General features: G+C 46.5%; 2 protein-coding genes across 3 annotated transcripts in view; both read left to right on the top strand.

Moving 5' to 3' along the window:
- Positions 1 to 2,085, top strand: part of PALB2 (partner and localizer of BRCA2) — a 37,011-nt gene extending 34,926 nt beyond the window's left edge. For both annotated transcript variants that reach the window (XM_002826238.4, XM_054533653.2), the window contains one exon: positions 1,577 to 2,085. In XM_002826238.4, coding sequence (XP_002826284.2) covers positions 1,577 to 1,787 — 211 coding nt within the window. In that variant the 3' untranslated portion in view covers positions 1,788 to 2,085. The remainder of the gene's footprint in view (positions 1 to 1,576) is intronic.
- A 5,822-nt stretch (positions 2,086 to 7,907) lies between these two features.
- NDUFAB1 (NADH:ubiquinone oxidoreductase subunit AB1) lies at positions 7,908 to 21,895 on the top strand. The gene is made up of 5 exons (XM_024233682.3): positions 7,908 to 8,170; positions 17,101 to 17,223; positions 19,059 to 19,146; positions 20,539 to 20,638; positions 21,734 to 21,895. Exons 1-4 carry the CDS (start codon positions 8,003 to 8,005, stop codon positions 20,628 to 20,630), a joined length of 471 nt encoding a protein of 156 aa, XP_024089450.1. The 5' UTR covers positions 7,908 to 8,002; the 3' UTR covers positions 20,631 to 20,638; positions 21,734 to 21,895.
- Positions 21,896 to 26,948: the final 5,053 nt, after the last annotated feature.

The following is a 26,948-nucleotide window of genomic DNA, read 5'->3' as shown; positions in this document are numbered from 1 at the left end:
CCTTAGGGAGTTTCCAAAGATAAGTTACGAGTTAGGTACGCAAAGTTGGGTGGGAACCAGGGATAAAAAGTATCATGCAGTTCATTCATATAATATTCTTTTGAGAGCTGGCCGTGCCCCAGGCACCAGTGATACAGCAGTGAGTAATAATAATAGCTAATTTTTTTTTTTTTTTGAGACGGAGTTTCGCTCTGTTGCCCAGGGTGGAGTGCAGTGGCATGATCTCAGCTCACTGCAACCTCTGCCTCCCAGGTTCAAGCGATCCTCTTGCCTCAGCACCCCCCAGTAGCTGGGATTACAGGCATGTGCCACCATGCCCAGCTAATTTTTGTATTTTTAGTAGAGACGGGGTTTCGCCATGTTGGCCAGGCTGGTCGTGAACTCCTTACCTCAGGTGATTTACCTGCCTCAGCCTCCCAAAGTTTTGGGATTACTGACGTGAGTCACCAGGCCCGGCCACAATAACAGCTAATTTTTTTTTTTTGGGGGGGGGTGGAGGGGACAGGGTCTCACTTTATCGCCTAGGTTGGAGTGCAGTGGCGCGATCTTGGCTCACTGCAACCTCCACCTCCCACGTTCAAGCAATTCTTGTGCTTCAGCCTCCCGAGTAGCTGGGATTACAGGCGCATGCCACCACGCCTGGCTAATTTTATATTTTTAGTAGAAACCAGGTTTCTCCATGTTGGCCAGGCTGGTCTCAAACTCCCAACCTCAGGTGATCCACTCACCTCGGCCTCCTAAAGTGCTGGGATTACAGGCATGAGCCACCACGCCCGGCTAATAATAGCTAATTTTTATTGAGCACCTCCTGTATGCCAGGCACTGCGCTAAGCCTTTTATAGGAACTGTTTCATTTAACCTCACCACAGTCCTGTCAAGTATGTGCTCTTAAAATCATCCCTATTGTACTGATAAAGTTAAATAATTTGCCCAGGGTTGCACAGCTCTTACTTTGTAGAGTTAGAATTTAAACCCAGGTAGCTGACTGCAGAGCCCTTGTCTAAATAAAAAAGGCAACCAGGTAGGTTTCTGCTTCATAGATGGCATCTTTTATGGGGAAATACCCACTGAATATGGAAACAGGATAATCTCAAATAGTGAAAAGTGCAATGAAGATAAAAACATATATGTCATAAAGATGGAACAGACTCCATATGTGTGTGCACACTGCCTCAGATAGAGGATTAGGGGTGACCTTTCTATGGACGTAACAGGCCTGAATGATGACAAGAACTCAGCCATGCTAAGAGCTGGGGCGAGAGCCTGCCAGGGAGAAAGAATGGCAAGAGCAGTGACACTGAGTTGGGACTGAGCTTGGCCGGAGTGATGGAGAGTGGAAGGAAGGCCACCATGCGCCAGCCTTCAATTGCTACAAGATGCGTCAGAGAGATTGGCAGGAACTGGACATGTGATTCTGTCCAAAACTGCAACACAATAGCCAACAGACCTCCAAGACTGCAAATGTAGACATTCATAGTTACAGGCATTTTTGTTCCTGTTGCTGGTTTTGACCTTTTTTTTTTTAATTGTTTTCTGGATACGTAATCAGAATTATATCTTCTTTGTATGCTATCAGGTTCCTGGAAGGTGATGTGAAAGATCACTGTGCAGCAGCAATCTTGACTTCTGGAACAATTGCCATTTGGGACTTACTTCTTGGTCAGTGTACTGCCCTCCTCCCACCTATCTCTGACCAACATTGGTCTTTTGTGAAATGGTCAGGTACAGACTCTCATTTGCTGGCTGGACAAAAAGATGGAAATATATTTATATACCACTATTCATAAGTTAGGGTAAATTGAAAACACAATTTTCTGGATATATTGGGCCTCTTAGTATTTTTTGGAGTTTTAAATATAAAGGAGAATATCTGAATGACATTTAAAATAATTACTTGTATATGTCCAGAAAGACTGATTTTTTTATTCTGATGATGGTGGCACCACTGATCTTGGATGTACATTTATGTTTACTTTGAGAAAAAGGGTTTTAGGTTGATTTTTGTAATTTCCCACATTTGTACATGTGCTTTTAAAGGTGTACATAAAGCTTCAAATGGCAATAAATATTTATTTTTATACATTCTGCTTGGCATATAATTGTTTCCCATTCTTTCAAGATCATTTGCAGAAGCAAGAACTAATTATTATACAACTAGGATATTTAATCAATAGTGTTTGCCTAGTAAGTGTAAATTTCAGTTCAGTTAACTTACTACACTAATACACAATATACTTTTTGTGCTATTTGTAATACTTTATTTTTACATACATACTAAAATAATATGAAACCTACTAAAATATCCTAATTTAGGGATTCTCTTACTCTTTTTCATTCTCATGCATCCTTCATGCCAGTGCTGCATTATCACTAGAGTCACCTTTTTTTGAGATGGAGCCTCACTCTGTCACCCAGGCTGGAGTGCAGTGGCATGATCTCGGCTCACTGCAACCTCTGCCTCCCAGGTTAAGTGATTCCCCTGCCTCAGCCTCTCAAGTAGCTGGGATTACAGGCACCCACCACCACACCTGGCTAATTTTTGTATTTTAATAGAGACGGGGGTCTCACCATGTTGGTCAGGCAGGCCTTGAACTCCTGACCTCAAGTGATCCACCTGCCTCGGCTTCCCAAAGTGCTGGGATTACAGGCATGAACCACTGCCGCTCTTTTTTCTTGTTTTTTTTTTTGTTTTTGTTTTGTTTTTTTTTTTTTTTTTTTTTAAGAACGGAGTCTCCCTCTATCACCCAGGCTGGAGTGCAGTGGGGTGATCTTGGCTCACTGCAACTTCCGCCTCCCAGGTTCAAGCGATTCTCATGCCTCAGCCTCCTGAGTAGCTGGGATTAATAGGCGTGCTCCACTATACTCAGCTAATTTTTATAATTTTTGTAGAGACAGGGTTTCACCGTGTTGGCCAGGCTGGTCTGGAACTCCTGACCTCAGGTGATCTGCCTACGTCGGCCTCCCAAAGTACTGGGATTACAGGCATGAGCTACCGTGCCTGGCCGAAGAAGCTTATATTTTTTAAAGACACATTTTTGGGCTGGGCGCGGTGGATCACACCTGTAATCCCAGCACTTTGGGAGGCCAAGGTGGGCAGATCACTAGGTAAGGAAATCGAGACCATCCTGGCTAACACAGTGAAACCCCGTCTCTACTAAAAATACACAAAATTAGCCGGGCATGGTGGCACATGCCTGTAGTCCCAGCTACTCAGGAGGCTGAGGCAGGAGAATCGCTTGAAACCGAGAGGTGGAGGTTGCAGTGAGCTGAGATGGCACCACTGCACTCCAGCCTGGACAGAGCAAGACTCTGTCTCAAAAAAAAAGACACATTTTTGGCCAGGTGCAGTGCTGTAATCCCAGCATTTTGGGAAGCTGAGGCGGGTGGATCACAAGAGGTGGGTGGATCACACACACAAAAAAAGACACATTTTTATGATACTATAGTTTTTGCTCATTTACAAATTCTGGTATTTTTTTAATTTTTAATTTTCAAAGGATGTCTATTATATTTTCTTTGAGACAGTCTCACTCTGTTGCCCAGGCTGGAGTACAGTGGTGAGATCACAGCTCACTGCAGTCTTGACTTCCCCACGCTCAGGTGATCCTCCAACCTCAGCCTCCCCAGTAGCTGGGACTAAGGTATGGGCTACCATATCCAGCTAATTAAAAAAAAATTTTTTGTGAGACAGAGTCTCACTATGTTGCCCAGGCTGGTCTGGAGCTCCTGGGCTCAAGCCATCTACCCACTGTGGCATCCCCTCCCAACATGCTAAGATTATAGGTGTGAGCCTCCACACCCAGTCTCTTTTACAAATTCTATACCCACAATTTTTAACCTCAAATTATTTGCTAGTGCATCATAGATACTAGAGAACTTTTTGTAAGGATTTAATTTACTCATGAACCTTGAGAAACCTGTATTATTATCTTGATAACAACAAGAGTTAACAAAACTAAGGTACAAAGTAATTCTAGTCAGTAATGGTTGCACAAACTCTGAGGATCTACTTGACACAGTAGGTATGTAAATGATTGCTGTGAGACCTCTGCTGTTGAGAAGTACACAGCCTAGTGGGGGAGACTGTCACATAAAGCAGTCAGTACTGTACTTTTAATTTAAGGGGTATGTTTCAGACCCGACACGGTGGCACACACCTATAATCCCAGCACTTTGGAGGCCGAGGTGGGCAGATCATTTGAGGTTAGGAGTTCGAGACTGGCCTGGCCAACATGGTGAAACATTGTCTCTTAAATACAAAAAGTAGCTGGGTGTGGTAGCACACACCTGTAATCCCACCTACTGGAGAGTCTGAGGCAGAAGAATCGCTTGAACCCGGGAGGCAGACATTGCAGTGAGCAGAGGTTGCACCACTGCACTCCAGCCTTGGCAACAGAGCGAGACTCCATCTCAAAGAAAAAAAAAAGGAAGCTAAAAAAAAAAATTTAAGGGATATGTTCCAGGTGCTATTATGGAAGCTCAAGGCTGAGCAGTTGGGACAACCCAGGAGTCCCAGAAAAGCTTCATGGAAGATGGCAATTTAGCTGAGCCTTGCGGGATAACTAGGTCAAAGCAGAAGCAAAGGATATTCTGGGCAGAAAGGACAGCCTGGCCAAAATGGTGAAACCCAGTCTCTACTAAAAATACAAAAATTAGCCGGGAGTGGTAGCAGGCGTCTATAGTCTCAGCTACTCGGGAGGTTGAGGCAGAGAATCGCTTGAACCTGGGAGGCAGAGGTTGCAGTGATCCAAGATCACGCCATTGCACTCCAGCCTGGGGGACAAAGCGAGACTCTGTCTCAAACAATGACAAAAAGAAAAAGTGTAACAGCTTGTCTATGAAAGGAAGGAGGAATGGTATTAGAGATCTATAAAGGGTCAGCGGAGGGTCCTCTGACTTTGTTTTTAGGCTAAGAGAAACTTTGATGTGTTTATGGGTTCAGGAGAAAGAGCCAGAAGAGAGACCTTTGAGATGTAGGGAAGAAGAGCTAACTGGTGGTACAAGGTCCCATTGGAAACAGGAGGGGATGAGACTACCACGCAAATGGGCTGGCAGAGGGAACAATCATGGTGGGTTGGTGGGATAGTTTGTGCTGGGAAGCTGAGAGCTTTTATGCTTATCCATCCTTTGATGGGAATGCTACTGAAAAGCACCGGTGTTGTCTTTTAACTCTTCCTCATCTGCTAAGGACATGATGTTAATACTGGGACTTTTACCCTACAGGCCATGTAGGCTGATATTTTGTCTTTATTTGTTTGCTGAAGGGAAAAGTAGCTCTCCCAAATTATTTAAGAGATGATTTGTTATGTTTGACCAAAAGGATTAAATGTAACACTGAGGCCGGGCGCAGTGGCTCACGCCTGTAATCCCAGCACTTTGGGAGGCCGAGGCGGGCAGATCATGAGGTCAGGAGTTCAAGACCATCCTGGCTAACACGGTGAAGCCCCATCTCTATAAATACATACATAAATACATGTAACACTGAAATACTAGATAGGTCATGGGAAGAGATGGCCCCAACTGTGAACTTAGTAGGCTATTAGGTTCTTCCTAAGCTAAGAGCTACATTTTTTTGGGAGACAGAGTCTCACTCTGTTGCCCAGGCTGGAGTGTAGTGGTGCGATCATAGTTCACTGCAGCCTTGACCTCCTGGGCTCAATTGGTCCTCCCACCTCAGCTTCCTGAGCAGCTGGGACCACAGACATGCACCACCACGCCTGGCTAGTTTTTTAAATTTTTTGTGGAGACAGAGTCTCTCTGTATTGCCTAGGCTGGTCTCAAACTCCTGGGCTCAAGCAATCCACCTCCCTTGGTCTCCCAAAGTGCTGGGATTGCAGAGGTGAGCCACTGAACCAGGCTTGCCTGTCTGGCTTGCTCACTGTTGCAGCCTCAACAATTAGTACATAACAGATATTCAATTTTATTTTTTTTTTGAGACAGAGTTTCACTCTTGTTGCCCAGGCTAGAGTGCAATGGCACGATCTCAGCTTCATGCAACCTCCACCTCCAGGGTTCAAGTGATTCTCCTGTCTCAGCTTCCTGCCTCCTGAGTAGCTGGGATTACAGGTGCCTGCCACCACCCCTGGCTAATTTTTGTATTTTTAGTAGAGACGGGGTTTCACCATGTTGTCGAGGCTGGTCTCGAACTCCTGACCTCAGGTGATCTACCTGCCTCAGCCTCCCAAAATGCTGGGATTACAGGTGTGAGCCACTGCGCCCGGCCCCCAGACACTCGATTTTTAAGGGAATGCTACAATAAATAGAAATTATTTTACAACACTGGGATGATAATGTTTTTTTGGTTTGTTTTCGTGTTTTTTTTTTTTTTTTTTTTTTTTTTGAGATGGAGTCTTGCTCTGTCGCCAGGCTGGAGTGCAGTGGCGCAATCTCGGCTCACTGCAACCTCCGCCTTCTGGGTTCAAGCGATTCTCCTGCCTCAGCCTCCTGAGTAGCTGGGACTACAGGTGCACACCACCACACCCAGCTAATTTTTGTATTTTTAGTAGAAATGGGGTTTCACCATGTTGGCCAGGATTGTCTCGATCTCTTGACCTCGTGATCCGCCCACCTTGGCCTCTCAAAGTGCTGGGATTACAGGTATGTGCCTGGCAGCATACCATTACATTTTATTTTACTTGGATTTAACAAAAATAAAAAGAAATTGAGGTAAAACTGATGGCATTATTGGATCATTCATTCAGGCAGATTTCAGAATTTGGAGTCATTATCCCGTGTGTTTCAATTTCAGTCAATATCCTTTAGCTCCCTGCTTAGAAATAGGAATTAGCCTCCTTAAACTCCTCCCTCGCTTACCTATTTTTGTTAGCTATTGTAAGGAACATGGCTGTGCTTTGGTCAAGGATAGGCCAATGTAAGATGTTTACATCCTGCGTGACTCAGCAAGTTTAGACAGAGGCGTATAACTCCACTTGTTATCACAGCCATGTAGCCATAACGTGGGAAGGCCATCACTTGGCTCTAAGCCACTATTTTCTGTAAAAGGTATAATTGCCCTGCTGATACTGTACAGGCGTTCGTGCCCCAAAAAAGAGTGAGAGAACCAGAGCTGTCAGTCTTTGCAGACAGACGTGGGGGGAGCCAGAATACAGCTGAGAGAAAGAGTTAAGCTGCTGACCCTGAAGGCAAGGGAGAGCCAGCCTCGCAGTTGTGTATGGGAGCCACGGGACTAAGCAGCTGAGACAAGGCAGACACTGTGAGAGAACTAGTGTAAGTAAGCTGCTGATGAGAGCTGTTGCTGAATAAAATCATCTTTCACCTGCCTACCGTCCCCTAAGTGTTCTTTCAGCTATCTGTTCATCCACCGACTTCCCTCAGATCTCGATATGGGCTGGAACCTGGCTGTGGGCATGACAGTTGGCATAGTCGTGGACTGGACAGCTGTATTATACACTGTCAAGTTTTAAAACGTATATTGTTTTAATCGTAATTCTCACATTTATTAGTCTTAGTGATGTATTGAAATTGATTATTTTTTCACACTATTATATATATATTTTTTTACCTATTCAATAAATGTTAATACTTGTGGAAGAATCGTGGAATCAAAACTTTGTCCTTTTTTTCTTTTAATCTTTTTTGTAATAGAGACGGAGTCTTGCCATGTTGGCCATTGGTCTTGAACTGAGCTCAAGCAGTCCTGCCACCTTGGCCTCCCAAAGTGCTAGGATTAAAGGCGTCAGCCACCGCGCCCGGCCCCAAACGTTTAAATAGATGTATTTCAGAACTTTCAGATAACAAATGAAAGTAGGTTTCTCGTGCCGTGTCGTTTAGGAAAGACGGCGACGTCTGCACAGTTTAGACACCAAGCAGTTGTTCGTCCCCGAACCTGGATGGGCTCCGAGGGCGCAGTGCCTCCAGGAGCCGCCAGGGGCCGCCACCGCCGGCGGTGCCGACAGCGCTGCTGTGTGCGTCGCCCGCGCGCTGCCGGAAAGGAACCCTGGCCCGGAGGCGGCGGCGCAGTGCATCCTGGGTTGGCGTAGCCATGGCGTCTCGTGTCCTTTCAGCCTATGTCCGGCGCCTGCCCGCGGCCTTTGCGCCGCTGCCCCGGGTCCGGATGCTGGCCGTGGCCCGGCCTCTCAGCACCGCTCTGTGCTCCGCGGGGACCCAGACGAGGCTCGGGCCTTTGCAGCCGGCCTCAGTGCTCGCGCAGGTGATTCGCGGTGACTTTGCTGGTGCTTGGCAAGGGTCGGGGATTGGGCCCGGTGGGGGTGGGGGCCGGGCATCCGGGCCGCGCCAGCTGCAGGCAGGGGTGACCCAGGGGGCAGCCTGCTCGCTCCGCAGCCTAAAGGTGTTTAGTTGACCCCTGACGGGAGGCCGGGTGACCTCGTAATAACGAGCAAGAGCACTGACTCGATGTCCAGCACCGCTGGGCTGCCGCTTACCGAAACTGTGGACAAGTCTCCTAGCCTGGCTCACACTCACCTGCAAAATTGGGATCCTGGTCTCTACCTTGCGGAGTAGCAATGAGGATTAGATGAGTTAATGCGGATAGAGCACCTCGTATGGTCTCAAAATAGCGGTCACCGTATTGTAGTGAAAGCAGCACGCAAAGAGGCAGCCACATTGGCCTACAGCCTTCTCCAGAGCGATTCTCTCTCTGCAGTTCTGTCCTTAACTTTTCCCTGCAGCACCTTCTTCCTGTGTCCAGGACTCCTGAAAGTAATTCTAGGAAACAAGCGCAAGTGACCTTTGAACAATAAGGATTTGAATTGCGCGGGTCCACTTATATGCGGATTTTTTTCAACCAAACGCGGCCAGTATTTACGGGATGTGCCGCCCCGCGTATAAAGAGGGCAGGCTCTTCCTATAAGGGGATTCTGCAAGGCTGAGTGCGGGACGTGAGTGTGCGCGGATTTGGGTGTAGTCGGGGATCCTGGAACCAATCTCCTGCGCAAATACCAAGGAACGACTGTACCTGTAGTATATAGCTTGAGCTGATGAAATCTGCGTGAGGCTGAAACGCCGGGAGGCAGTGATTTCGGTGATGGTGGTGTTGTTTTTGAGACAGAGTCTTGCTCTGTCGCCCAGGCTGGAGTGCAGTGGCGTGATCTCAGCTCACTGCAACCTGTGGCTTACGGCAACCTCCACCTCTCAGGTTCAAGCGATTCTCCTCCCTCAGTCCCCGGAGTATTTGGGACTACAGGCGCCTGCCACCATGCCCGGCTAAGTTTTGTATTTTTAGTAGAGACGGGGTTTCATCATATTGGCCAGGTTGGTCTCGAACTCCCGACCTCGCGATCCACCCGCCTCGGCCTCCTAAAGTGCTGGGATTACAGGCGTGAACCACCGCGCCCGGCCTGTTGTTTTTTAAGTTCTCCAGATGACTCTGAAGTGCAATTGAGAATAAAAATAACCGTCTTAAGGTAGGATAGACTCCAAGGTCAAGTTATGAAACCTCTTTTCAAAGTCATAGACCTCAGGTAATAGTGGTTTCAACCTTGACTGCATGTCAGTGTGAAAAATAAGTGTGTCTGGTCCGGCGTGGTGGCTCACGCCTGTAATCCCAGCACTTTGAGAGGCCGAGGCGGGCGGATCGCTTGAGCCTAGGAGTTTGAGACCTTCTAGGCAACATGGTGGAACCCCGTCTCTACAAAAAATACAGAAATTAGACCGGGCACGGTGGCTTAAGCCTGTAATCCCAGCACTTTGGGATGCCGAGGCGGGCAGATCACGAGGTCAGGAGATCGAGACCATTCTGGCTAACACAGTGAAACCCCGTCTCTACTAAAAATACAAAAAATTATCCGGGCGTGGTGGCATGTGCCTGTAGTCCCAGCTACTTAGGAGGCTGAGGCAGGAGAATCGCTTGAACCCGGGAGGCGAAGGTCGCAGTGAGCCGAGATCGCGCCACTTGTACTCCAGTCTGGGCGACAGAGAGAGACTCCGTCTCAAAAAAAAAAAAAAAACAACAACAAATTAGACGGGCGTGGTGTCGCGCGCCTCCTGACTAGGCCCAGCTACTCAGGAGGCTGAGGTGGGAGGATCGATTGAACCCAGGAGGCAGAGGTTTTAGGGAGCCGAGATCATGCCACTGCACTCCAGCCTGGAAGGCAGACCGTCTTAAATAAATAAATAAATAAGCCAGCCCATGCCAGATCGACAGAATCTAGAAGTGAGTACTAGGCAACTATTTTTTAGAAGTCATCAAGTGTTTCTTTTTGAAGCCAGTGTTGCTGTTCACTGACAGTGTAATGGATTAATTCATTGGGCACTGCCCTACTGGCTGTATCAAAAGGTGAAAAGTGTCACCCTGAAATTAAGGGTTAAAGGCCGGGCGCGATGGCTCACGCCTGTAATCCCAGCACTTTGGGAGGCCGATACGGGCGGATCACGAGGTCAGGAGATGGAGACCATCCTGGCTAACCGGTGAAACCCCGTCTCTACTAAAAATACAAAATAATTAGCCGGGCGTGGTGGCGGGCGCCTGTAGTCCCAGCTACTCCGGAGGCTGAGACAGGAGAATGGCGTGAACCTGAACCTGGGAGGAGGAGCTTGCAGTGAGCCGAGATCGCGCCACTGCACTCCAGCCTGGGCGACGGAGCAGGAGCAGACTCCATCTCAAAAAAAAAAAAAAAAGGGGTTAAAAAGGCAGTAGATAGAATTGATGAGTGTCTGGTTCCTAAGACTGATTTCAACATTGGGCTAAAATGTGAAGTGATTGTCTTTGTTCTTACAGCATTGATTCTCAGTTGATTGGACATACTGATCACTTGGGTTGGAATACAGATTCTGATTCATTTCTGGGAAGGGGCCAGAGAGTTTCCACGTCCAGTGGGCTTCCAGAAGATCCTCCTGCGAGTGTTCCTTGGACCATGCTTTGAATGGCAAGGAGCTCAGAAATGTTCCACTATGGCGGCTTGGCTTGCATATATAGCAGAGGAACCATTTTATATTTACAAAGTGGTTTTGACTAAGTTCATTCAAAGATATCGAGGGCCAGCTGTGTGCCAGGACTCATGCTAGCTGTTGATAGATACAGAGATGGATACAAAAGAAAGACATTAGCTTACATCTTCATTGAACACTTTGCAGCCCTTATGTCCAACTTGCCGGCTCCTTCTCTGCTGCTGTCTTCTTCCCTTGGCTGTTGTGACACTGTTCTCCCTTGGTTGGTTTGTCCCCCTACCTTGTTGGGACACTTTGCCTTTCAGGCTGGAGTGCAATGGCATGATCGTGGTTCACTGCAGCCTTGACCTCCTGGATTCAAATGGTCCTCCTGCCTCAGCTTCCTGAGTAGCTGGGACTACAGGCATGAGCCACCACGCCTGACTAATTTTTTGATGTCTGTCTTTTGTAGAGATGGGATCTCCTTATGTTGCCTAGGCTAGTTGTGAACTCTTGGGCTCAAGCGATCCTCCTGCCTCAGCCTCCCAAGTGCTGGGATTACAGGCATAAGCCATCACACCTGGTATGCCTAGTCCTTAAATGTTGGTGGGCTCCCGAGTTCTCTTACCACACATGCTCCTTGGACTCTTCACTCTTGGTTTCTGTTATTGCTGTATACCCCAGACCTCCGCCTCCAGCCCTTGTTCATCTCATTTGGACCATTGCTCTTGCTACCTGTTCCCTGCTGTGAAATTTCCTCTCCTCAAATCCATCCACTATGCCAACTTCAGAGCAACTAGTCACTCATTTACACCCTTTTTCCCAAAAGGAGCTAAGGCAGCTTTCCTGGGTAGAAAAATACCAGATGATATAAAATAGATGGTAAGGAAAAAAAAAAAAAAAACCAAGGGCAGTGGCCTAAAATGCAGCCTGGAAGTCTTACACTTGATCCAGGCAGGCCCCGAATCTACACCGTCCAGCAGCTGGAGCACAAAGATAATTTCCAGCAGTTCTATAGGGCATGGTACCCAGATGAAGACAGCACTTGTGCAAAAAAAAGCTAGCTATTCCAGGACTGGGACCTGGGACCAGGACCAGACAAAGTCCCAGTCCCTTCCCATGGCCCTTAAGGCTCTGCAGACCTGGGCCCTCCCTCTTAGCCTCCAAGCCTGTCATCTGTGTACCATCTCCCAACATGAGCTGATGTCTTCTCACATAGACACAGGCACTGCACTTTCATGCCTTTTTTTTTTAGACAAGGTCTCTGTCATTAGGCTGGAGTGCAGTGGCACGATCATATCTCAGTGCAGCTTCAAACTCCTGGGCTCAAGCAATCCTTCTGCCTCAGTCCCTTGACTAGCTGGGATAACTGGCCCATGCTACCGCGCCTGGCCTCATTTCCTTTTCTTCCTGTTCTTCCCTCTCCTTGAATTATCAGTCTCGGCTCTTTTCCTCACCAAATCCAAGTCTGGCATCCTCCTTTCCGGCCACTCAAGGACTGAGTGACAACTTTTGTTATTGCGTCAGCCTACAGATACTTCTGTTGTGGTGCTTGCCATATTTTTATTTCAACTAAAATGATCTGTGGATTGGTCTTTTCCATTAGAGTGTAAGCTTCTCTGGGGGGAAGGTTGTGTCTTATTCATCTTTGCATTTCCAGCCCATTGCACAGTTCTTGGCACACAGGTAAAGTTCCCAGGCTTCTGAGACGGTCGTGTAAATAAAGGCAAGACATTGTGAAACAGGTGTGTGTAGTGCAAAAGCAAAAAGAGATACTTGACCAACCTCTCAGTGAACGTGATCTTGAAGGCCTGTGCAGAGGCCAGGAAGAGCCTGGCACTTACCTCCTTGTGGTTGACTCTTAGGGTGTCTGGAAGGGAACATTGCTGGGGGGAAGAGAGTGAGCATATCATGAAGGGAGCTGTATGCTGCAGTGAGGAATTGTGGGTATTCTCTGCCAAGGTCATAGGGAGTGAACATGAAGCAGGGCTGATTGAAGGAATAAGCCCCAGGTGGCGGAAAAGGAACAGAGGTCTGTAAGCAGGAGTTTTGGAGACAGGTCAAGAGTTCATTTCCAAACTGTTGAGTTTGAGAGGTCTGGGCTGCCTGTGTAGAGTGGACCAGTCGGCAGTTTGTAGAGACGGTCTTTAAAGCCCTCTCCTTAGTCTCCTCTGAGTTTGCCTCAGGCAGAAGTGGGCCCCAGTGGAGTACCGGGATTCTGATGGAACCTCATCTGTTTGAATTACTAGCCCAGAGGGTCATCACTCTTTACCTGCAAACAGTACCTTCTCTGATGTCTGGGAGAGGTGGTTTATTTCCCATATAATTGTTAAGTGTAGATCTTGGGGAAGAACAACACCAGAAACATCACATGTTGGCTGTTGGGGAGGTGCTTGTCCATTTTGTATCCCTTTTATTTTTTCCCAATCAACAGAGATCCAGCTAGAAGGAGCAACAAGACCTTCCAAGAGGCCATGCTGGAAGGACATGGGGTGAGGGGGATACCTAACCTTCCCTTGCCTCAGTTTTTCATCTGTAAAAAGGAGGGTGATAGTATCATGGATCTCACCAGAATACTGGAGAGCTGAAGAAAGATGATGTGTGTAAAGTGCTTAGGGCAGTATCATAGCCTGACTTGATAAGAAATCAATGAAGGCCGGGGCGTGGTGGCTTATGCATGTAGTCCCGGCACTTTGAGAGGCTGAGGTGAGTGGATCACTTGAGACCAGGAGTTCAGGACCAGCCTGGCCAACATGGTGAAACCTCATCTCCACTAAAAATACAGAAATTAGCTAGGCATGGTGGTGCACGCCTTTAATACCAGCTACTTGTGAGGCAGAGGCATAAGAATCACTTGAACCTGGGAGGCAGAGGTTCCAGTGAGCCGAGGTCACAACACTGCACTCCAGCCTGGGCAACACAGTGAGACCCTGTCTGAAAAAAAAGAAAGAAATAGAGACCAGAGGCAGGAGCATGAGAGGGTAGTAGGATCAAGTATTTTGGGGCTACGTTACAGCCAAGGTATCAAACTAGCTGCTCCTGGTCATTGTTCTCAGGATCCTACTAAATAACCCTAAATAGCACTTACTATGTTAAGTGCCAGCCAATGTCCAAGCCCTTTACGTCATCTCATTGATGCTTCACAACAGTCCTGTGAGTGTGGTACTGTTGTTTATCCCCATTTTACAGCTGAGGAAACTGAGATGTAGAAGGTTAAGTAACCCACCCAAGGCCAAACAACTAGTGAGAGCCAGCACCATGGTGCAGGCATAGGCGGTCTAGTTTCAGAGTCTGAGCTCTTGCCCACTAACTTACTGCCTCACGCTGACCCTGATGCAGCACCCACTCTAGATTGGCATGTGGCCTCCAGTCAGAGACTCATTTAATTTAATCACATGGTGCCCACCTGGCCCCTGTAGGTACTTGCCGGAGCTGCTGAGGACAATGCTGACAACCTAGTTGGCCTCATGGGTAACTGTGTACGAACACAGAATATACCCTCACCAGGGGTCTTGCTTTGTTGCCCAGGTTGGTCGAACTCCTGAGCTCAAGCGATCCTTCCACTTTGGCCTCCCAAAGTGTTGGGATTACAGGCGTGAGCCACCACACCTGGCCTCGTACCATTTTTTTTTTTTCCTCTTTGGAGACAGTCTCACCCTATCGCCCAGGCTGGAGTGTAGAGCCACGATCTCAGTTCACTGCAACCTTTGCCTCCTAGGTTCAAGTGATCCTTCCACTTCAGCCTCCTGAGTAGCTGGGATTATAGGCACACGCCACCATGCCTGGCTAATTGTTGGATTTTTAGTAGAGACAGGGGTTTCACTATGTTGGGCAGGCTGGTCTTAAACTCCTGACCTCAAGTGATCCACCCACCTTGGCCTCCCAAAGTGCTGGGATTACAGGCCTGAGCCACCACACCTGGCCTCGTACCATTTCTTGATAAGCACACAGCCTCTGTTAGATCCCTCCACCTGAAACTTCTTTTCTGCCATTGCCATATTACCTCATTTCTTCTCCCCCTTTCTCTTTATTCCTTTCTTCTCAATTTTATTTGTGACTTGGAAACCTATTTGAGTCATTGTTAAGTAGGCCGGTGATGTGCCTGTATCAAAGGTCTCCTTAACCCACGTATAATAGGAAAGGAGACTAGACATTTAGACAAACAAACATGCTCTAAAGCTCTTGAAATACTCAGAAAGGCTCATTAGAATATCTATCATACTCTCCAACTCATCTCTTTAGCTTGCTGATTAAACCTGATTTTTTTTTTTTTCTTGAGATGGAATCTCACTCTGTCACCCATGCTGGAGTGTAAATGATGTGATCTTGGCTCACTGCAACCTCCGCCTCCCAAGTTCAAGCGATTCTTCTGCTTCAGCCTCCTGAGTAGATGGGATTACAGGCACATGTTACCACACCCAGCTAATTTTTATATTTTTGGTAGAGACAGGGTTTCACCATGTTGGTCAGGCTGGTCTTGAACTCCTGACCTCGTGATCTGCCTGCCTCGGCTTCCCAAAGTGTTGGGATTACAGGTGTGAGCCACTGCGCCCAGCCTAAACCTGATTTTAATAACTGACTTCTTTTTCTTTTCTTTGTTGAGACAGAGTCTCACTCTGTGGGCCAAGGTGGAGTGCAGTGGCACAATCTCGGCTCACTGCAACCTCTCTCCTGGGTTCAAGCAATTCTCATGCCTCAGCCACCTGAATAGCTGGGATTACAGGCACACGCCACCACACCCGGCTAATTTTTGTATTTTTAGTAGAGACGAGGCTTCACCATGTTGGCCAGGCTGGTCTCAAACTTCTGGCCTCAAGTGATTGGCCCACCTTGGCCTTCCAAAGTGCTGGGATTACAGGTGTGAGACACCACACCGGCCCAATACCTGTTCTTTATGCAAGATGAATGTTTCTTATACAGAGGTTATACTGGTTTGGTTCCCTGGGCAGTATTTATTATGATTTTTCATGGACCTTTATGAGTTTCAGGGACCTGAGCCCTAACAAGCAGCCCCACGTTCTATAGGGAAATGCCTTAAGAACGCCAAGCCTCGGACTTAAAATCAACTTCAGGAGGTAAACAAACCAACTTAGATTAGGGATTTCTTTTTCTTTTTTTTGAGACAGAGTCTTGCTCTGTCACCCAGGCTGGAATGCAATGGCGCAGCCTCGGCTCACTGCAACCTCTGCCCCACATGTTCAACCGATTCTCCTTCCTCAGATTCCTGAGTAGCTGAGATTACAGGCACCCACCACCACGCCTGGCTAATTTTTGTATTTTTAGTAGAGACGGGGTTTCACCATGTTGGCCAGGCTGGTCTTGAACTCCTGACCTCAGATGATCTGCCCACCGTGGCCTCCTAAAGGGTGATTATAGGCGTGAGCCACCACGACTAGCCAGATAAGGGATTTCTGTAGTGAGCAAAACTGCCAGATACCCTGTTTTGTTTTCTCTGGTTCTGCGTCGTACCTTCCACAGCATTAAACCCCCTGACCTGTAATTGCAGCTCATTCCACATTTGTTGAATGAAATCTGGCCAATATCGTAATACCTAAACATCGAGCCGACTAATACCAGAGATATGTGAGGTATTGCTCTAACATGGCAGAGGCCAGAAGGGCTCATGGTTTGGCTGGTGGCCATGAGGCAAGCCTCGCTGGAAGGGAAACAGATTGGAACGTAATGACTGTAAGCTCCCTCATCTCCTCTTTGGGTGGGTGGCCGGCCAGCTTCCTTTGTCCTGGCTGAGATCAGGGAGATAACTGCTGGAGCCAAACTAGACCTTTTTGGTATATGGTCCTCAATTTGAATTGCCTTTGGGTTTACCATGACAGCTCTTTCCTTGTGGGTTATTTTGACTTGGGTCTGCCTATTAAAGGTGGCAGCACCCTATAGAGGCCTCGGGATGCTGAAGATGCTGTGAGAAGACATAGGCATTCTGCAGACGCTAGACAATTTTAGTGGCAGTTAGTGTCGCAGAGCAGGATGAATGTCCAGAGCCTGAGGGCTGAACCCAGGAGGCAGAGGGACCGGTCCTGGCTCCCAGGAAGGAGGCCTGAGATGCTACCGAACTGTTGGGGCTTCTGCGATTACCCAGTCCTACAACTTGGTGTGTCCTGGTGGCCACAATGAGAATCAGATGCTGTGGGTTCTCTAAAGCCCCGAAAGTTCTGTGAAAGTTACCTGTAGGCTCGTGCATTGATTTAGAGGTATTTTCCGTTCAATGACAGTGTTTCCTTCCTGCCCTCGCTCTAGGTTCCTGGTAGAGTTACACAGTTGTGCCGCCAATATAGCGACATGCCTCCTTTGACGTTAGAGGGCATCCAGGACCGTGTTCTTTACGTATTGAAACTCTATGACAAGATTGACCCAGAGAAGGTAACTGATGGTGGTTTGAAGTTTTGTCTTTAAATATAGAGTATTTAATTACATGCTACAAAATGCAAAGGGAAAGATACTCAGTAAAAATCTCCCTGGCTCCCAGCCACCCAGGCCCATTCTGGGAGACAGCCAGCGCGCTACCAGTTTCATGTATGTTTCCAAAGGTACTCAATGCATATGTTAAAGAAGTATACATACATGTGTGTACATTATGTGTATGTATATCTCACTCTTTTTAAAAAACACAAGTGGCTGGGCGCTGTGGCTCATGCCTGTAATCCCAGCACTTTGGGAGGCCGAGGCGGGCGGATCACCTGAGGTCAGGAGTTCGAGACCAGCCTGACCAACATGTAGAAACCTCATCTCTACTGAAAATACAAAATTAGCCAGGCATGGTGGCGCATACCTGTAATCCCAGCTACTCGGGAGGCTGAGGCAGGAGAATCGCTTGAACCCGGGAGATGGAGGTTGCAGTGAGCCGAGATAGCGCCGCTGCAGTCCAGCCTAGGCAACAAGAGCGAAACTCCATCTCAAAAATAATAATAATAAATAATAAAAATACAAGTGGGGCCGGGCGTGATGGCTCACGCCTGTAATCCCAGCACTTTGGGAAGCCGAGGCGAGTGGATCATGAAGTCAGGAATTGAAGACCAGCCTGGCCAAGATGGTGAAACCCCATCTCTACTAAAAATACAAAAATTAGCTGGGCGTGGTGGCGGGCACCTGTAATCCCAGCTACTCAGGAGGCTGAGGCAGGAGAATTGCTTGAACCCGGGAGGCGAAGGTTGCAGTGAGCCGAGATTGCGCCACTGCACTCCAGCCTGGGTGACAGAGCAAGACTCTGTCTCAAAAAAAAAAAAAAGACAGTAAACACTTTGTAAAGCTGCTTACAGTTTATAATAATAATGCCACTTAAGGTGTGGAGTCTAGGCCTTTGTTGTCAGTAAGGCAGCAAAAATACCCAAACTTCTTCAGATGTCATTCAGAGCAATGATCAGAGATCTCAGTAAAACATATAGATTGGGCTGGGTGCGGTGGCTCACGCCTGTAATCCCAGCACTTTGGGAGGCTGAGGTGGGTGGATCACCTGAGGTCAGGAGTTCAAAACCAGCCTGGCCAACATGGCAAAAACCCTGTCTCTACTAAAAATACAAAAAAATTAGCTGGGCATGGTGGTGCACGCCTGTAATCCCAGCTACTTGGGAGGCTGAGGCATGAGAATCGCTTGAACCCAGGAGGCCAAGTTTGCAGTGAGCCGAGATCATGCCATTGCACTCCAGCCTGGGTGACAGAGCAAGACTCTCTCAAAAAACAAAAAATATATAGAGTGAAATCCTTCATTAGCTATGTATATATTGTTCACTTCAAAACAAAGTAGAGTAAGATAAAGCAAACCATGTCTATACCAGCATAGGTTACATATAAAATGTCAGTTATAGCCTCTGTATGTTAAAAAAAATTCGACGTAGTCACAAGGACAGAAAACCAAACATTGTGTGTTCTCGCTCATAGGTGGGAACTGAACAATGAGATCACTTGGACACACGGCGGGGAGCATCATTTACCAGGGCCTGTCAAGGGGTAGGGGGCTTGGGGAGGGACAACATTAGGAGAAATACCTAATGTAAATGATGAGTTGATGGGTGCAGCAAACCAACATGGCACATGTATACCTATGTAACAAACCTGCACATTCTGCACATGTACCCTAAAACTTAAAGTGTAATAAAAAAATTCAATATAGTGATTAAGTGGCATTTTACCACCCTGTTATCTTGGGAAGCAGATGCTTTCATGGACTAAATTTTGTGTTTGGTGCTCCTTTCTTGCAGCTTTCAGTAAATTCTCATTTTATGAAAGACCTGGGCTTAGACAGTTTGGACCAAGTGGAGATTATCATGGCCATGGAAGACGAATTTGGTAAGGCTCAGTCTTCTATCGACATACTGCGATTTTTGATTAAGGTGGATTAAACTGAAAGAAGTGGTGGGAGTCTGAATTGGAATTAGAATTAAATATTAATAGAAACAGTAGCATCCACTGCCCTAGGCACACACCCTCCTGCCCACTTACCATCAGGTGAAGTAAGCTTTAGGGATGGTACATTTATTCAGAAAGCACCTCGCACAAGCCCAGCAGAGTGCCCAGTGTGGTGCCAAGAGCCAAATGACCAGAGGTGGTTCCGGGGGACTGATTCTTCAGACAGGGGTCTAAGACAAAGGGCAAAAGCCTCCCCGGAACACATGCTGATGACACGTCAGCCCCTCCTGAGCTCGGGTAACGTGAACCAGATAGAAGTAATGTGTGCCAGGACAAGAGATGCACCCAGAGCCTCTGGCCTTGGTCTCCTATCCTGGCTCACAAGCATACTCCAAGTTTGGGACTGTGTGTTGTGCAGGTGAGACTTTTATAAGGCTCCATGGCTGTTTCTGCGTGAGTTGGCTGAATAGGAAATCAAAGGACTTCTGTGCTGTTCTGCAGAGCAGGGCCTAGTTAAAATTCCTCACAGATGATGCTGACTAGGATGGAATCCTTTGCCTAGTGCTTAAGAGTACCAGGTCTGGAATTGAGCTTAGTCAGTAGGAGCCTGGACAAGTAACTGTATCTCTCAAAGCATGTTTCCTCAGCTGTAAAGTGGGGGTGATAATAGTAGGAACCCCAGGACTGGAATTGCTGTGAGAATTAGAGATGATGTGTAAAATGCTCAGCACAGTGTTTGGCCCAAAGTAAGCTAACTACCAAAACCCAGCCATTTATAAAAACCCAACCATCGTAAAAAAAAAAAAAAAAAAAAAAAAAAAAATGCATGGGTGATGTGTGTTACAGCACACGAACCTTGAGAACGTGCCGAGTGAAAGAAGCCAGACACAGAAGATGACACGTTATATACCATTTACATGAAATGTCAAGAAGAGGCAAATCCAGAGACAGAAAGTAGACGGGTGGTTGCCAGAGCTAGGGAGGATGGGGAGTGACTGCTGACGGGCACTGGGTTTCTTTTACACAATGGTGATGGTTGCACAATGTTGTGAATATACTAAAAACTACCAAATTATATGGTATATACAAGGAGGAATTTTCTATTATGTGAATTCTGTCTCAACAAACAAACAAACAAACATACCTCCAAAGCATTGTACCCAACCTGTATGCATACTCTCTAGAAGCTAACTGGCCCACAACCTATATGGGATTCAAGGTTGCTGAAAGTTTTGATATACTTGTAGCTGTTGTAGAAGGGTCAGGTGTGTTCAGTTCTAAAGGATTTTTTTTTTTTTAACTCTCTCACATTGTTGTATATTTTTCTTTTAGGGTTTGAAATTCCTGATATAGATGCTGAAAAGTTAATGTGTCCACAAGAAATTGTAGATTACATTGCAGATAAGAAGGATGTATATGAATAAAGTATCAGGTAAATAATTAGACTTAAAAAATGATGTTCACCCATAGATTTGTCTGTGGTTCTTCAATAAAGGAAACTTAAGAAGAAATAGAAAATGGAAATGCTTGACCAAGATTTTTCACTACTTATAAAATGCAAGCCCTTTCCTGTTGTCTGCCACTCAAAGGGGCCCAGCCCTGGTGGTGGTCTTTACCTTTGAGAAGTTGAGAGCTGTCATTCCTGGATAGAACTCCCTTGATTGTCAGCTCTCCTCACAAAAGCAGAATATTTTACAAAGTACTGAGCAGGGTAACCTGGAAACAGACCTCTGTCTCCCTCAATTACTCAGCCAAGGTAAGCCCAGCCTGCTGGGTAAGACACTGAGGTGACCTGGCTCTTAAGTAGGCAAGAGAAGCCTCATGGATAAGAGGATGGACTTTGGAGTCAGAGACACCCAAGTTTATTCTCAGCTCTGCCACACACTATAAGCCTGGTGGTCTCAGGCAGGCTGCTTAGCTCTGTAAGCCTCAGTTTCCTCATATGTAATATGGTGGTAATGATAGGACCTACCTGGGGCTTTTGTGAAAGCAAAATTGAAGAGAGTATATATATCACTTGATATAATGATGTAAAGGAGCCTCTCAGTAAATAGTAGCTCTTGTTACTTGGGCCCTAGAATAATCAAATAAGACTTTTTGAATTAAAACATTGTATTAGTGTCTTTAGTCTTTAGCTTTTAGTGACCCTGCCTTTTTTTTTTTTAAAAGATGGAACCTTGCTCTGTTGCCCAGGCTGGAGCGTAGTGGCATGATCTCAGCTCACTGCAACCTCTGCCTCCTGGGTTCAAGCGATTCTCCTGCCTCCGCCTCCTGAGTAACTGGGATTACAGGCGTGCAAGCTAATTTTTATATTTTTAGTAGAGATGGGGTTTCACCATGTTGGCCAGGCTAGTCTCGAACTCCTGACCTCAGGTGATCCGCCCACCTTGGCCTCCCAAAGTGCTGGGATTACGGGCATGAGCCACTGCACTCAGCCAGAGGCTGCATTTTTAGCACCTGAAAGACATCACTTATCATTAGTAAGAATACATCAAAAATAACATTGAACTTATTTTGTCTTTTCCAGACCCTTTGGCTTGGCTGAGAGAGGACTCAGATGATAGTGACGAATGTCTGGCAGTGAGGACACATTTTGGCATTCTTGCTGACTCTGACAGAGTGATTCTGATGGACTCGTATTTAAATTGTATAAGTGTTTTACTCTTTGAAAATAAATCTATAAAACCAACATTTTCCCCAGTCTTCAGTTTTTCATTGATGTCTATAAAGTGCTTTTTTATGTTTGTATATTGACATTGTTTAATATTTTTAAAGGTCTGATTTGTCATTGGTATTCATGCATGTCAAAAACAATGGCTTCTCCAGCCACGTACTTGAAGTAAGGCTGTCTTCCCCACCTTCATATCAGGAGTGAATATATTCATGGAAATGGACTTTTTGCTTCAAAAAAAAATTTTGTTTTGGTTTCCATTAGCTTATTATCAGATGTGTCAGCTGATATCAGCAGGTGGGACTAGTTTTTCATCCCTGTCCTAAGGATCCCTTTCCAAATTAATACAATTTAACAGTTTTGGAGAATGGGAGGCTCTCTTTCCTCCTGGAAGGTCAGTTTGACATTGCCACACATCAAACCACAGTTTGTCACACATCATTATTGGTCCCACCCCTTTTACTCTTAGCACTCTGTTGGTTCCTTGGGGTTGATGTAGATAACGTACACATTGCTTAGCTCTTGAAGAGTTTAGTTTGAGAGTTACATCAAAATAATTGCTCTCCTTTTACTGACATTTCTAGTATGGGGAGGGAAGAGGAACCAAAGGCCTACAGTAAGTAGTGTCTTCGAGGCAGAGGGACTAAGGTGAGGGGCCCTCAGCCAGCAGAGAATGTCATGGCTGAGAGATGAGGTGGTTGAAGGATGGGAGTCAGCTCTGGGATTAGGTCCACACTCACATCTGCTTCCCTTCCTGCAGGTACCAATACGCTGGTTCCTTCTGGGTTGCTCTAGAGTTATTCCAGGCATGTTAGGCAGACATAGTCCTTTTTTTTTTTTTTTTTTTTTTAACTTTTATTTAGGTTCAGGGGTACATGTGCAGGTTTGTTATATAGGTAAATTATGTGTCATGGGGTTTGGTGTACAGATTATTTCATCACCCAGGTAATAAGCATAATACCCCATGGGTTTTTTTATTTGAGAAGGAGTTTTGCTCTTGTTGCCCAGACTGGAGTGCAGTGGCACGATCTTGGCTCACTGCAACCTCTGCCTCCCGGGTTCAAGCGATTGTCCTGCCTCAGCCTCCCAAGTAGCTGAGGTTATACCCGCCACCACGCACCCGCCACCACACCTGGCTAATTTTTTGTATTTTTAGTTGGGACGGGGTTTCACCATGTTGGCCAGGCTGGTATTGAACTCCTGACCTCAGGTGATCCGCCCAACTCGGCCTCCCAAAGTGCTGGGATTACAGGTGTGAGCCACTGTGCCCAGTCCCCGATGGGTGTTTTTTGGAGCCTCACCCTCCACCCTCCAGTAGGCCCCAGTGCCTGTTGTTCCCTTCTGTCCATGTTTACTCAATGTTTAGCTCCCACTTAAAGTGAGAACGTGGTATTTGGTTTTCTGATCCTGTGTTAGTTCACTTAGGATACTGGTTCCAGCTGCGTCCATGTTGCTATAAAGGACGTGATCTCGTCGTTTATGGCTGCATAGTATTCCATGGTGTGTGTGTATGTGTGTGTAAACACACTTTTTTTTTTCAGACAGTCTCACTCTGTCGCCCAGGCTGGAGTGGTATGGCGCTATCTTGGCTAGCTACAACCTCTGCTTCCCCAGTTCAAGTGATTCTCCTGCCTCAGCCTCCTGAGTAGCTGGGATTACAGGCGTCCACCACCATGCCCGGATACTTACTTTGTATTTTTATCAGAGATGGGGTTTCACCATGTTGGCCAGATTGGTTTCGAACTCCTGACCTCAAGTGATCCGCCTGCCTTGGCCTCCCAGAGTGCTAGGAATACAGGCGAGAGCCACCGCACCCAGCCTACACATTTTCTTTACCCAGTCTGCAGTTGATGGGCATTTAGGTTGATTCCATGTCTTTGTTTTTATGAATAGTGTTGCAGTGAACACAGGCATGCGTGTGTCTTTATGGTAGAATGATTGATATTCCTTTATGTATATCCAGTAATGGGATTGCTGGGTCGAATGCAAACCTCATTTTCTTTGAGTTACTTTGAGACATTCACTGTCACCCAATCTGAGTGCAGTGACATGATCGTGGCTCACCGCAGCCTCAACCTCCCAGGCTCAGGCCATCCTCCTGCCTCAGCCTCCCAAGTAGGTACACCACTGCTAATTTTTTAAGTTATTTATAGAGATGGGGTCTGACTGTGTTACCCAGGCTGGTCTCGAACTCCTGGGCTCAAAATATGCTCCCACCTCCATTTCCCAAAGTGCTTGGATTACAGGCGTTGAGGCACTGCACCTGGCCCCTTTTTAGCAATAGAAAGCATATCCTTCTCAGTCATGAAAATCATACATTGTTACACTAGACCTTTTTTATTTTTTTCAATACTTAGCAACATATCTTGGAAAACTGCCAAATTGGAGGATAAGGCTCTTCCTCATTGTTTTTTTACAACTGCATTTATTTAACAATAGCTTGAGCACTTACTAAGCACTGGTGATCAAACAGGGAGTAAACAGGCTGTGTGTTATTCCTTTGACTGGAACGTCCGGTAGTTTAACACTGGGGGTATTTTGGTGATAGTCCCCAAGTTGTTCTATTTTAAATCCCATGGCAGCTGTACATTTTACCAAAAAAAGCGTCTGTGATTGTGTCTGCCTAAGATCACAAAAAAAGCGTCTGTGATTATGTCTGCCTAAGATCACAAAGTCTGACTGTACTGCCACTTGAGTGCCTGCTTTGCTGCTATCTTCACCAGACGCCTGCAGTGAAACAGCCCATTCACGTCATCCAGTAGCTGGTGTAAGCCCCAAAGAAGCCAGAATGAGGGAAGACATTTACTGGATCTCACACACACAGATCATTCATCCCCAAGGCCATTTAGGGTCTGGTTGTTCAAGCAATAGCAAAGGCCTTTCTGTTCTTTCTGCTCTAAGAGCTTATCAGAATGTTCTTTTGAGAGACTTCTGTGCCACTATAGGGAGGCAGCAAACTGGCCAAATGTAGCATTCCAAAGTGTGTGTGCATTCAAGAACAGGGTAAATGGAATTGTATGCATATGGTATTTAATAGCTGCTGAAAACACCTCTGAGGATCTGTGCCTCTGTTGTACACCGTTCCCATTGGGAAAGGGTGGTTTGTGAAGCCTGTCATGACCCAGTCCCAGCCCTGTCTCCAGCCATCCCCACCATATCTCCAGTGGAGCTGCTTCAGTCTTCTCACTGTGTCCTCCACACAGCAAGTTCACTCACTCGCTCCACACACAAGGAAGTACCGTGTGTTAAGCACTCCTGGAGCCTGAGTACACAGTTTCACACCATATAGTTCGTTTCCCATCTCCAGGAGCTCACCACCTTGTAAGGGAGATAGGTACAACCTAGGTGGAGGTATCACATTCAGCATCACCAATGATACAAGCAGCCAACCTCCTATGCTGCTCCTGATGTGAGGCACCGAGGTCATGTCACCTCTGAGGCACTCTTGCTAAAATCATCTAACTTGAATCTGATTATGAGGAAACAAATCCAGAAGGTGGGACAGTTTATAAGGCCTGGACTTTAAAAAGTGTCAGGAGAGGCCCGGCATGGTGGCTCATGCCTGTTCTGTTAATCCCAGCACTTTGATTTGAGGCCAGGAGTTTGAGAACAGCCTGGGCAATATCGTGAGACCCTGTCTCTTCAAAAAAATTAAAAATTAGCTGAGTGTGGTGTCACATGCCTGTAGTACCAGTTAGTCCCAGATTTGGAGATTGGGATAAAGAGAGATGGATGGGCAAGAGATTCTGGGAATAAAATGGCAGAACCTGGGAGGATCACTTGAGCCAGGGAATTAGAGGCTACGGTGAGCTATTACTGGACCATGGCACTCCAGCCTGGGCAACAGAGGGAGACTCTGTCTCTAAAAAAGAATTGAAAAATAAACAGGCAGGATGCAGTGGCTCACACCTGAAATCCCAGCACTTTGGGAGGCTGAGGTGGACTCCTGAAGTCAGGAGTCCCGAGACCAGCCTGGCCAACATGGCGAAACCTCGTCTCTACTAAAAATACAAACATTAGCCAGGCATGGTGGCAGGTGCACGTAATCCCAACTACTTGGGAGGCTGAGGCAGGAGAATTGCCTGAACCGGGGAGGCAGAGGTTGCAGTGAGCCGAGATCATGCCACTGCATTCCAGCCTTGGCAACAGAGACTCCATCTCAAAATAAATAAAACAAATAAATGGCAGAATCTGATCAGTTGTGTCTAAGCTATCTCCCAACCTACCAGTACTGGGTGAGTTGTGGTCTAAAGCAGGGACCAGAGGATTGGATTTGATGCATTGAATTTGAGGTGTTTGTAGGATACGTGAGCAGGCAACAGATAATGAGCAAGAGTTCAAGAAAAATGTCAGGCTTGGAGTCTGAGCGCTGGTGAGGTGCTTCCCCAGTGCCGGCTTCCTCCTGCTAAGTTCCCATTGAGGAGTCCCCTCACCCCACTCTAGGAAGTGGCTTAAGTGGGAATGATAGGCCCTCTGCCCCTGGGATGCACACTTAACTACTTGAGCGTAATGTGAATTCTTCTTCAGGGATGATTTGGTGCTGGGGTTGAGAAGCTAGGAGAACTGAAAGACTTACCTATCACCTGAAATTCTTTATCAAGTGCATGTGTTACTGTTTTAATTTTTAAAGTGATAGCCAACTAATAAATAAAATCAATTAAACAAAGGTAACTGACAAATTAACTTTATTAATATGCAAAGCTAATTAATAAAGCCAACAAACAAATGCCAAGGTTCAAAGTTTAAAAAAGCAACTCACACACCCAAGTTAGTGCCCTGAAGACACACAGCAAAACCGAGGAAAGAAAAAAATTTGAAAGCAAAATAAAGCAGCTGGGTTCTTTCCTAACTTCTCAAGTACCAGACAAGTACCTAAGAGCACAGACTTTAGCATCAGGCAAAGCTGGGTTCTGAATCGTAGCTTCACTCGGTAACAGGCATGTGATGTTGGCTAAGCCATCTAACTTCTCTGAACCTAAGATTTCCTCCAGTGGCTGAAGCGAGGGTCACAGGAGGGATGTGGTGCAGTGTTGACTATATAATGCAAGTAACATCCTTCGCACCGTTAAGA

This window comes from Pongo abelii, chromosome 18, assembly GCF_028885655.2.
Source record: "Pongo abelii isolate AG06213 chromosome 18, NHGRI_mPonAbe1-v2.0_pri, whole genome shotgun sequence".
In the NCBI taxonomy this organism is placed as follows: domain Eukaryota; kingdom Metazoa; phylum Chordata; class Mammalia; order Primates; family Hominidae; genus Pongo; species Pongo abelii.
The sequence above is the reverse complement of the archived record's forward strand: the minus strand, read 5'-3'. Positions and strand labels throughout refer to the sequence as shown.

Excerpts from the sequence above, each read along its gene's own strand:
- NDUFAB1 (XM_024233682.3), top strand. The coding sequence starts at position 8,003 with ATGGCGTCTCGTGTCCTTTCAGCCTATGTCCGGCGCCTGCCCGCGGCC. Across the intron at positions 17,224-19,058 it reads ACAAGATTGACCCAGAGAAG|CTTTCAGTAAATTCTCATTT; the intron begins GTAACTGATGGT and ends CCTTTCTTGCAG. Across the intron at positions 19,147-20,538 it reads GGCCATGGAAGACGAATTTG|GGTTTGAAATTCCTGATATA; the intron begins GTAAGGCTCAGT and ends TTTTTCTTTTAG.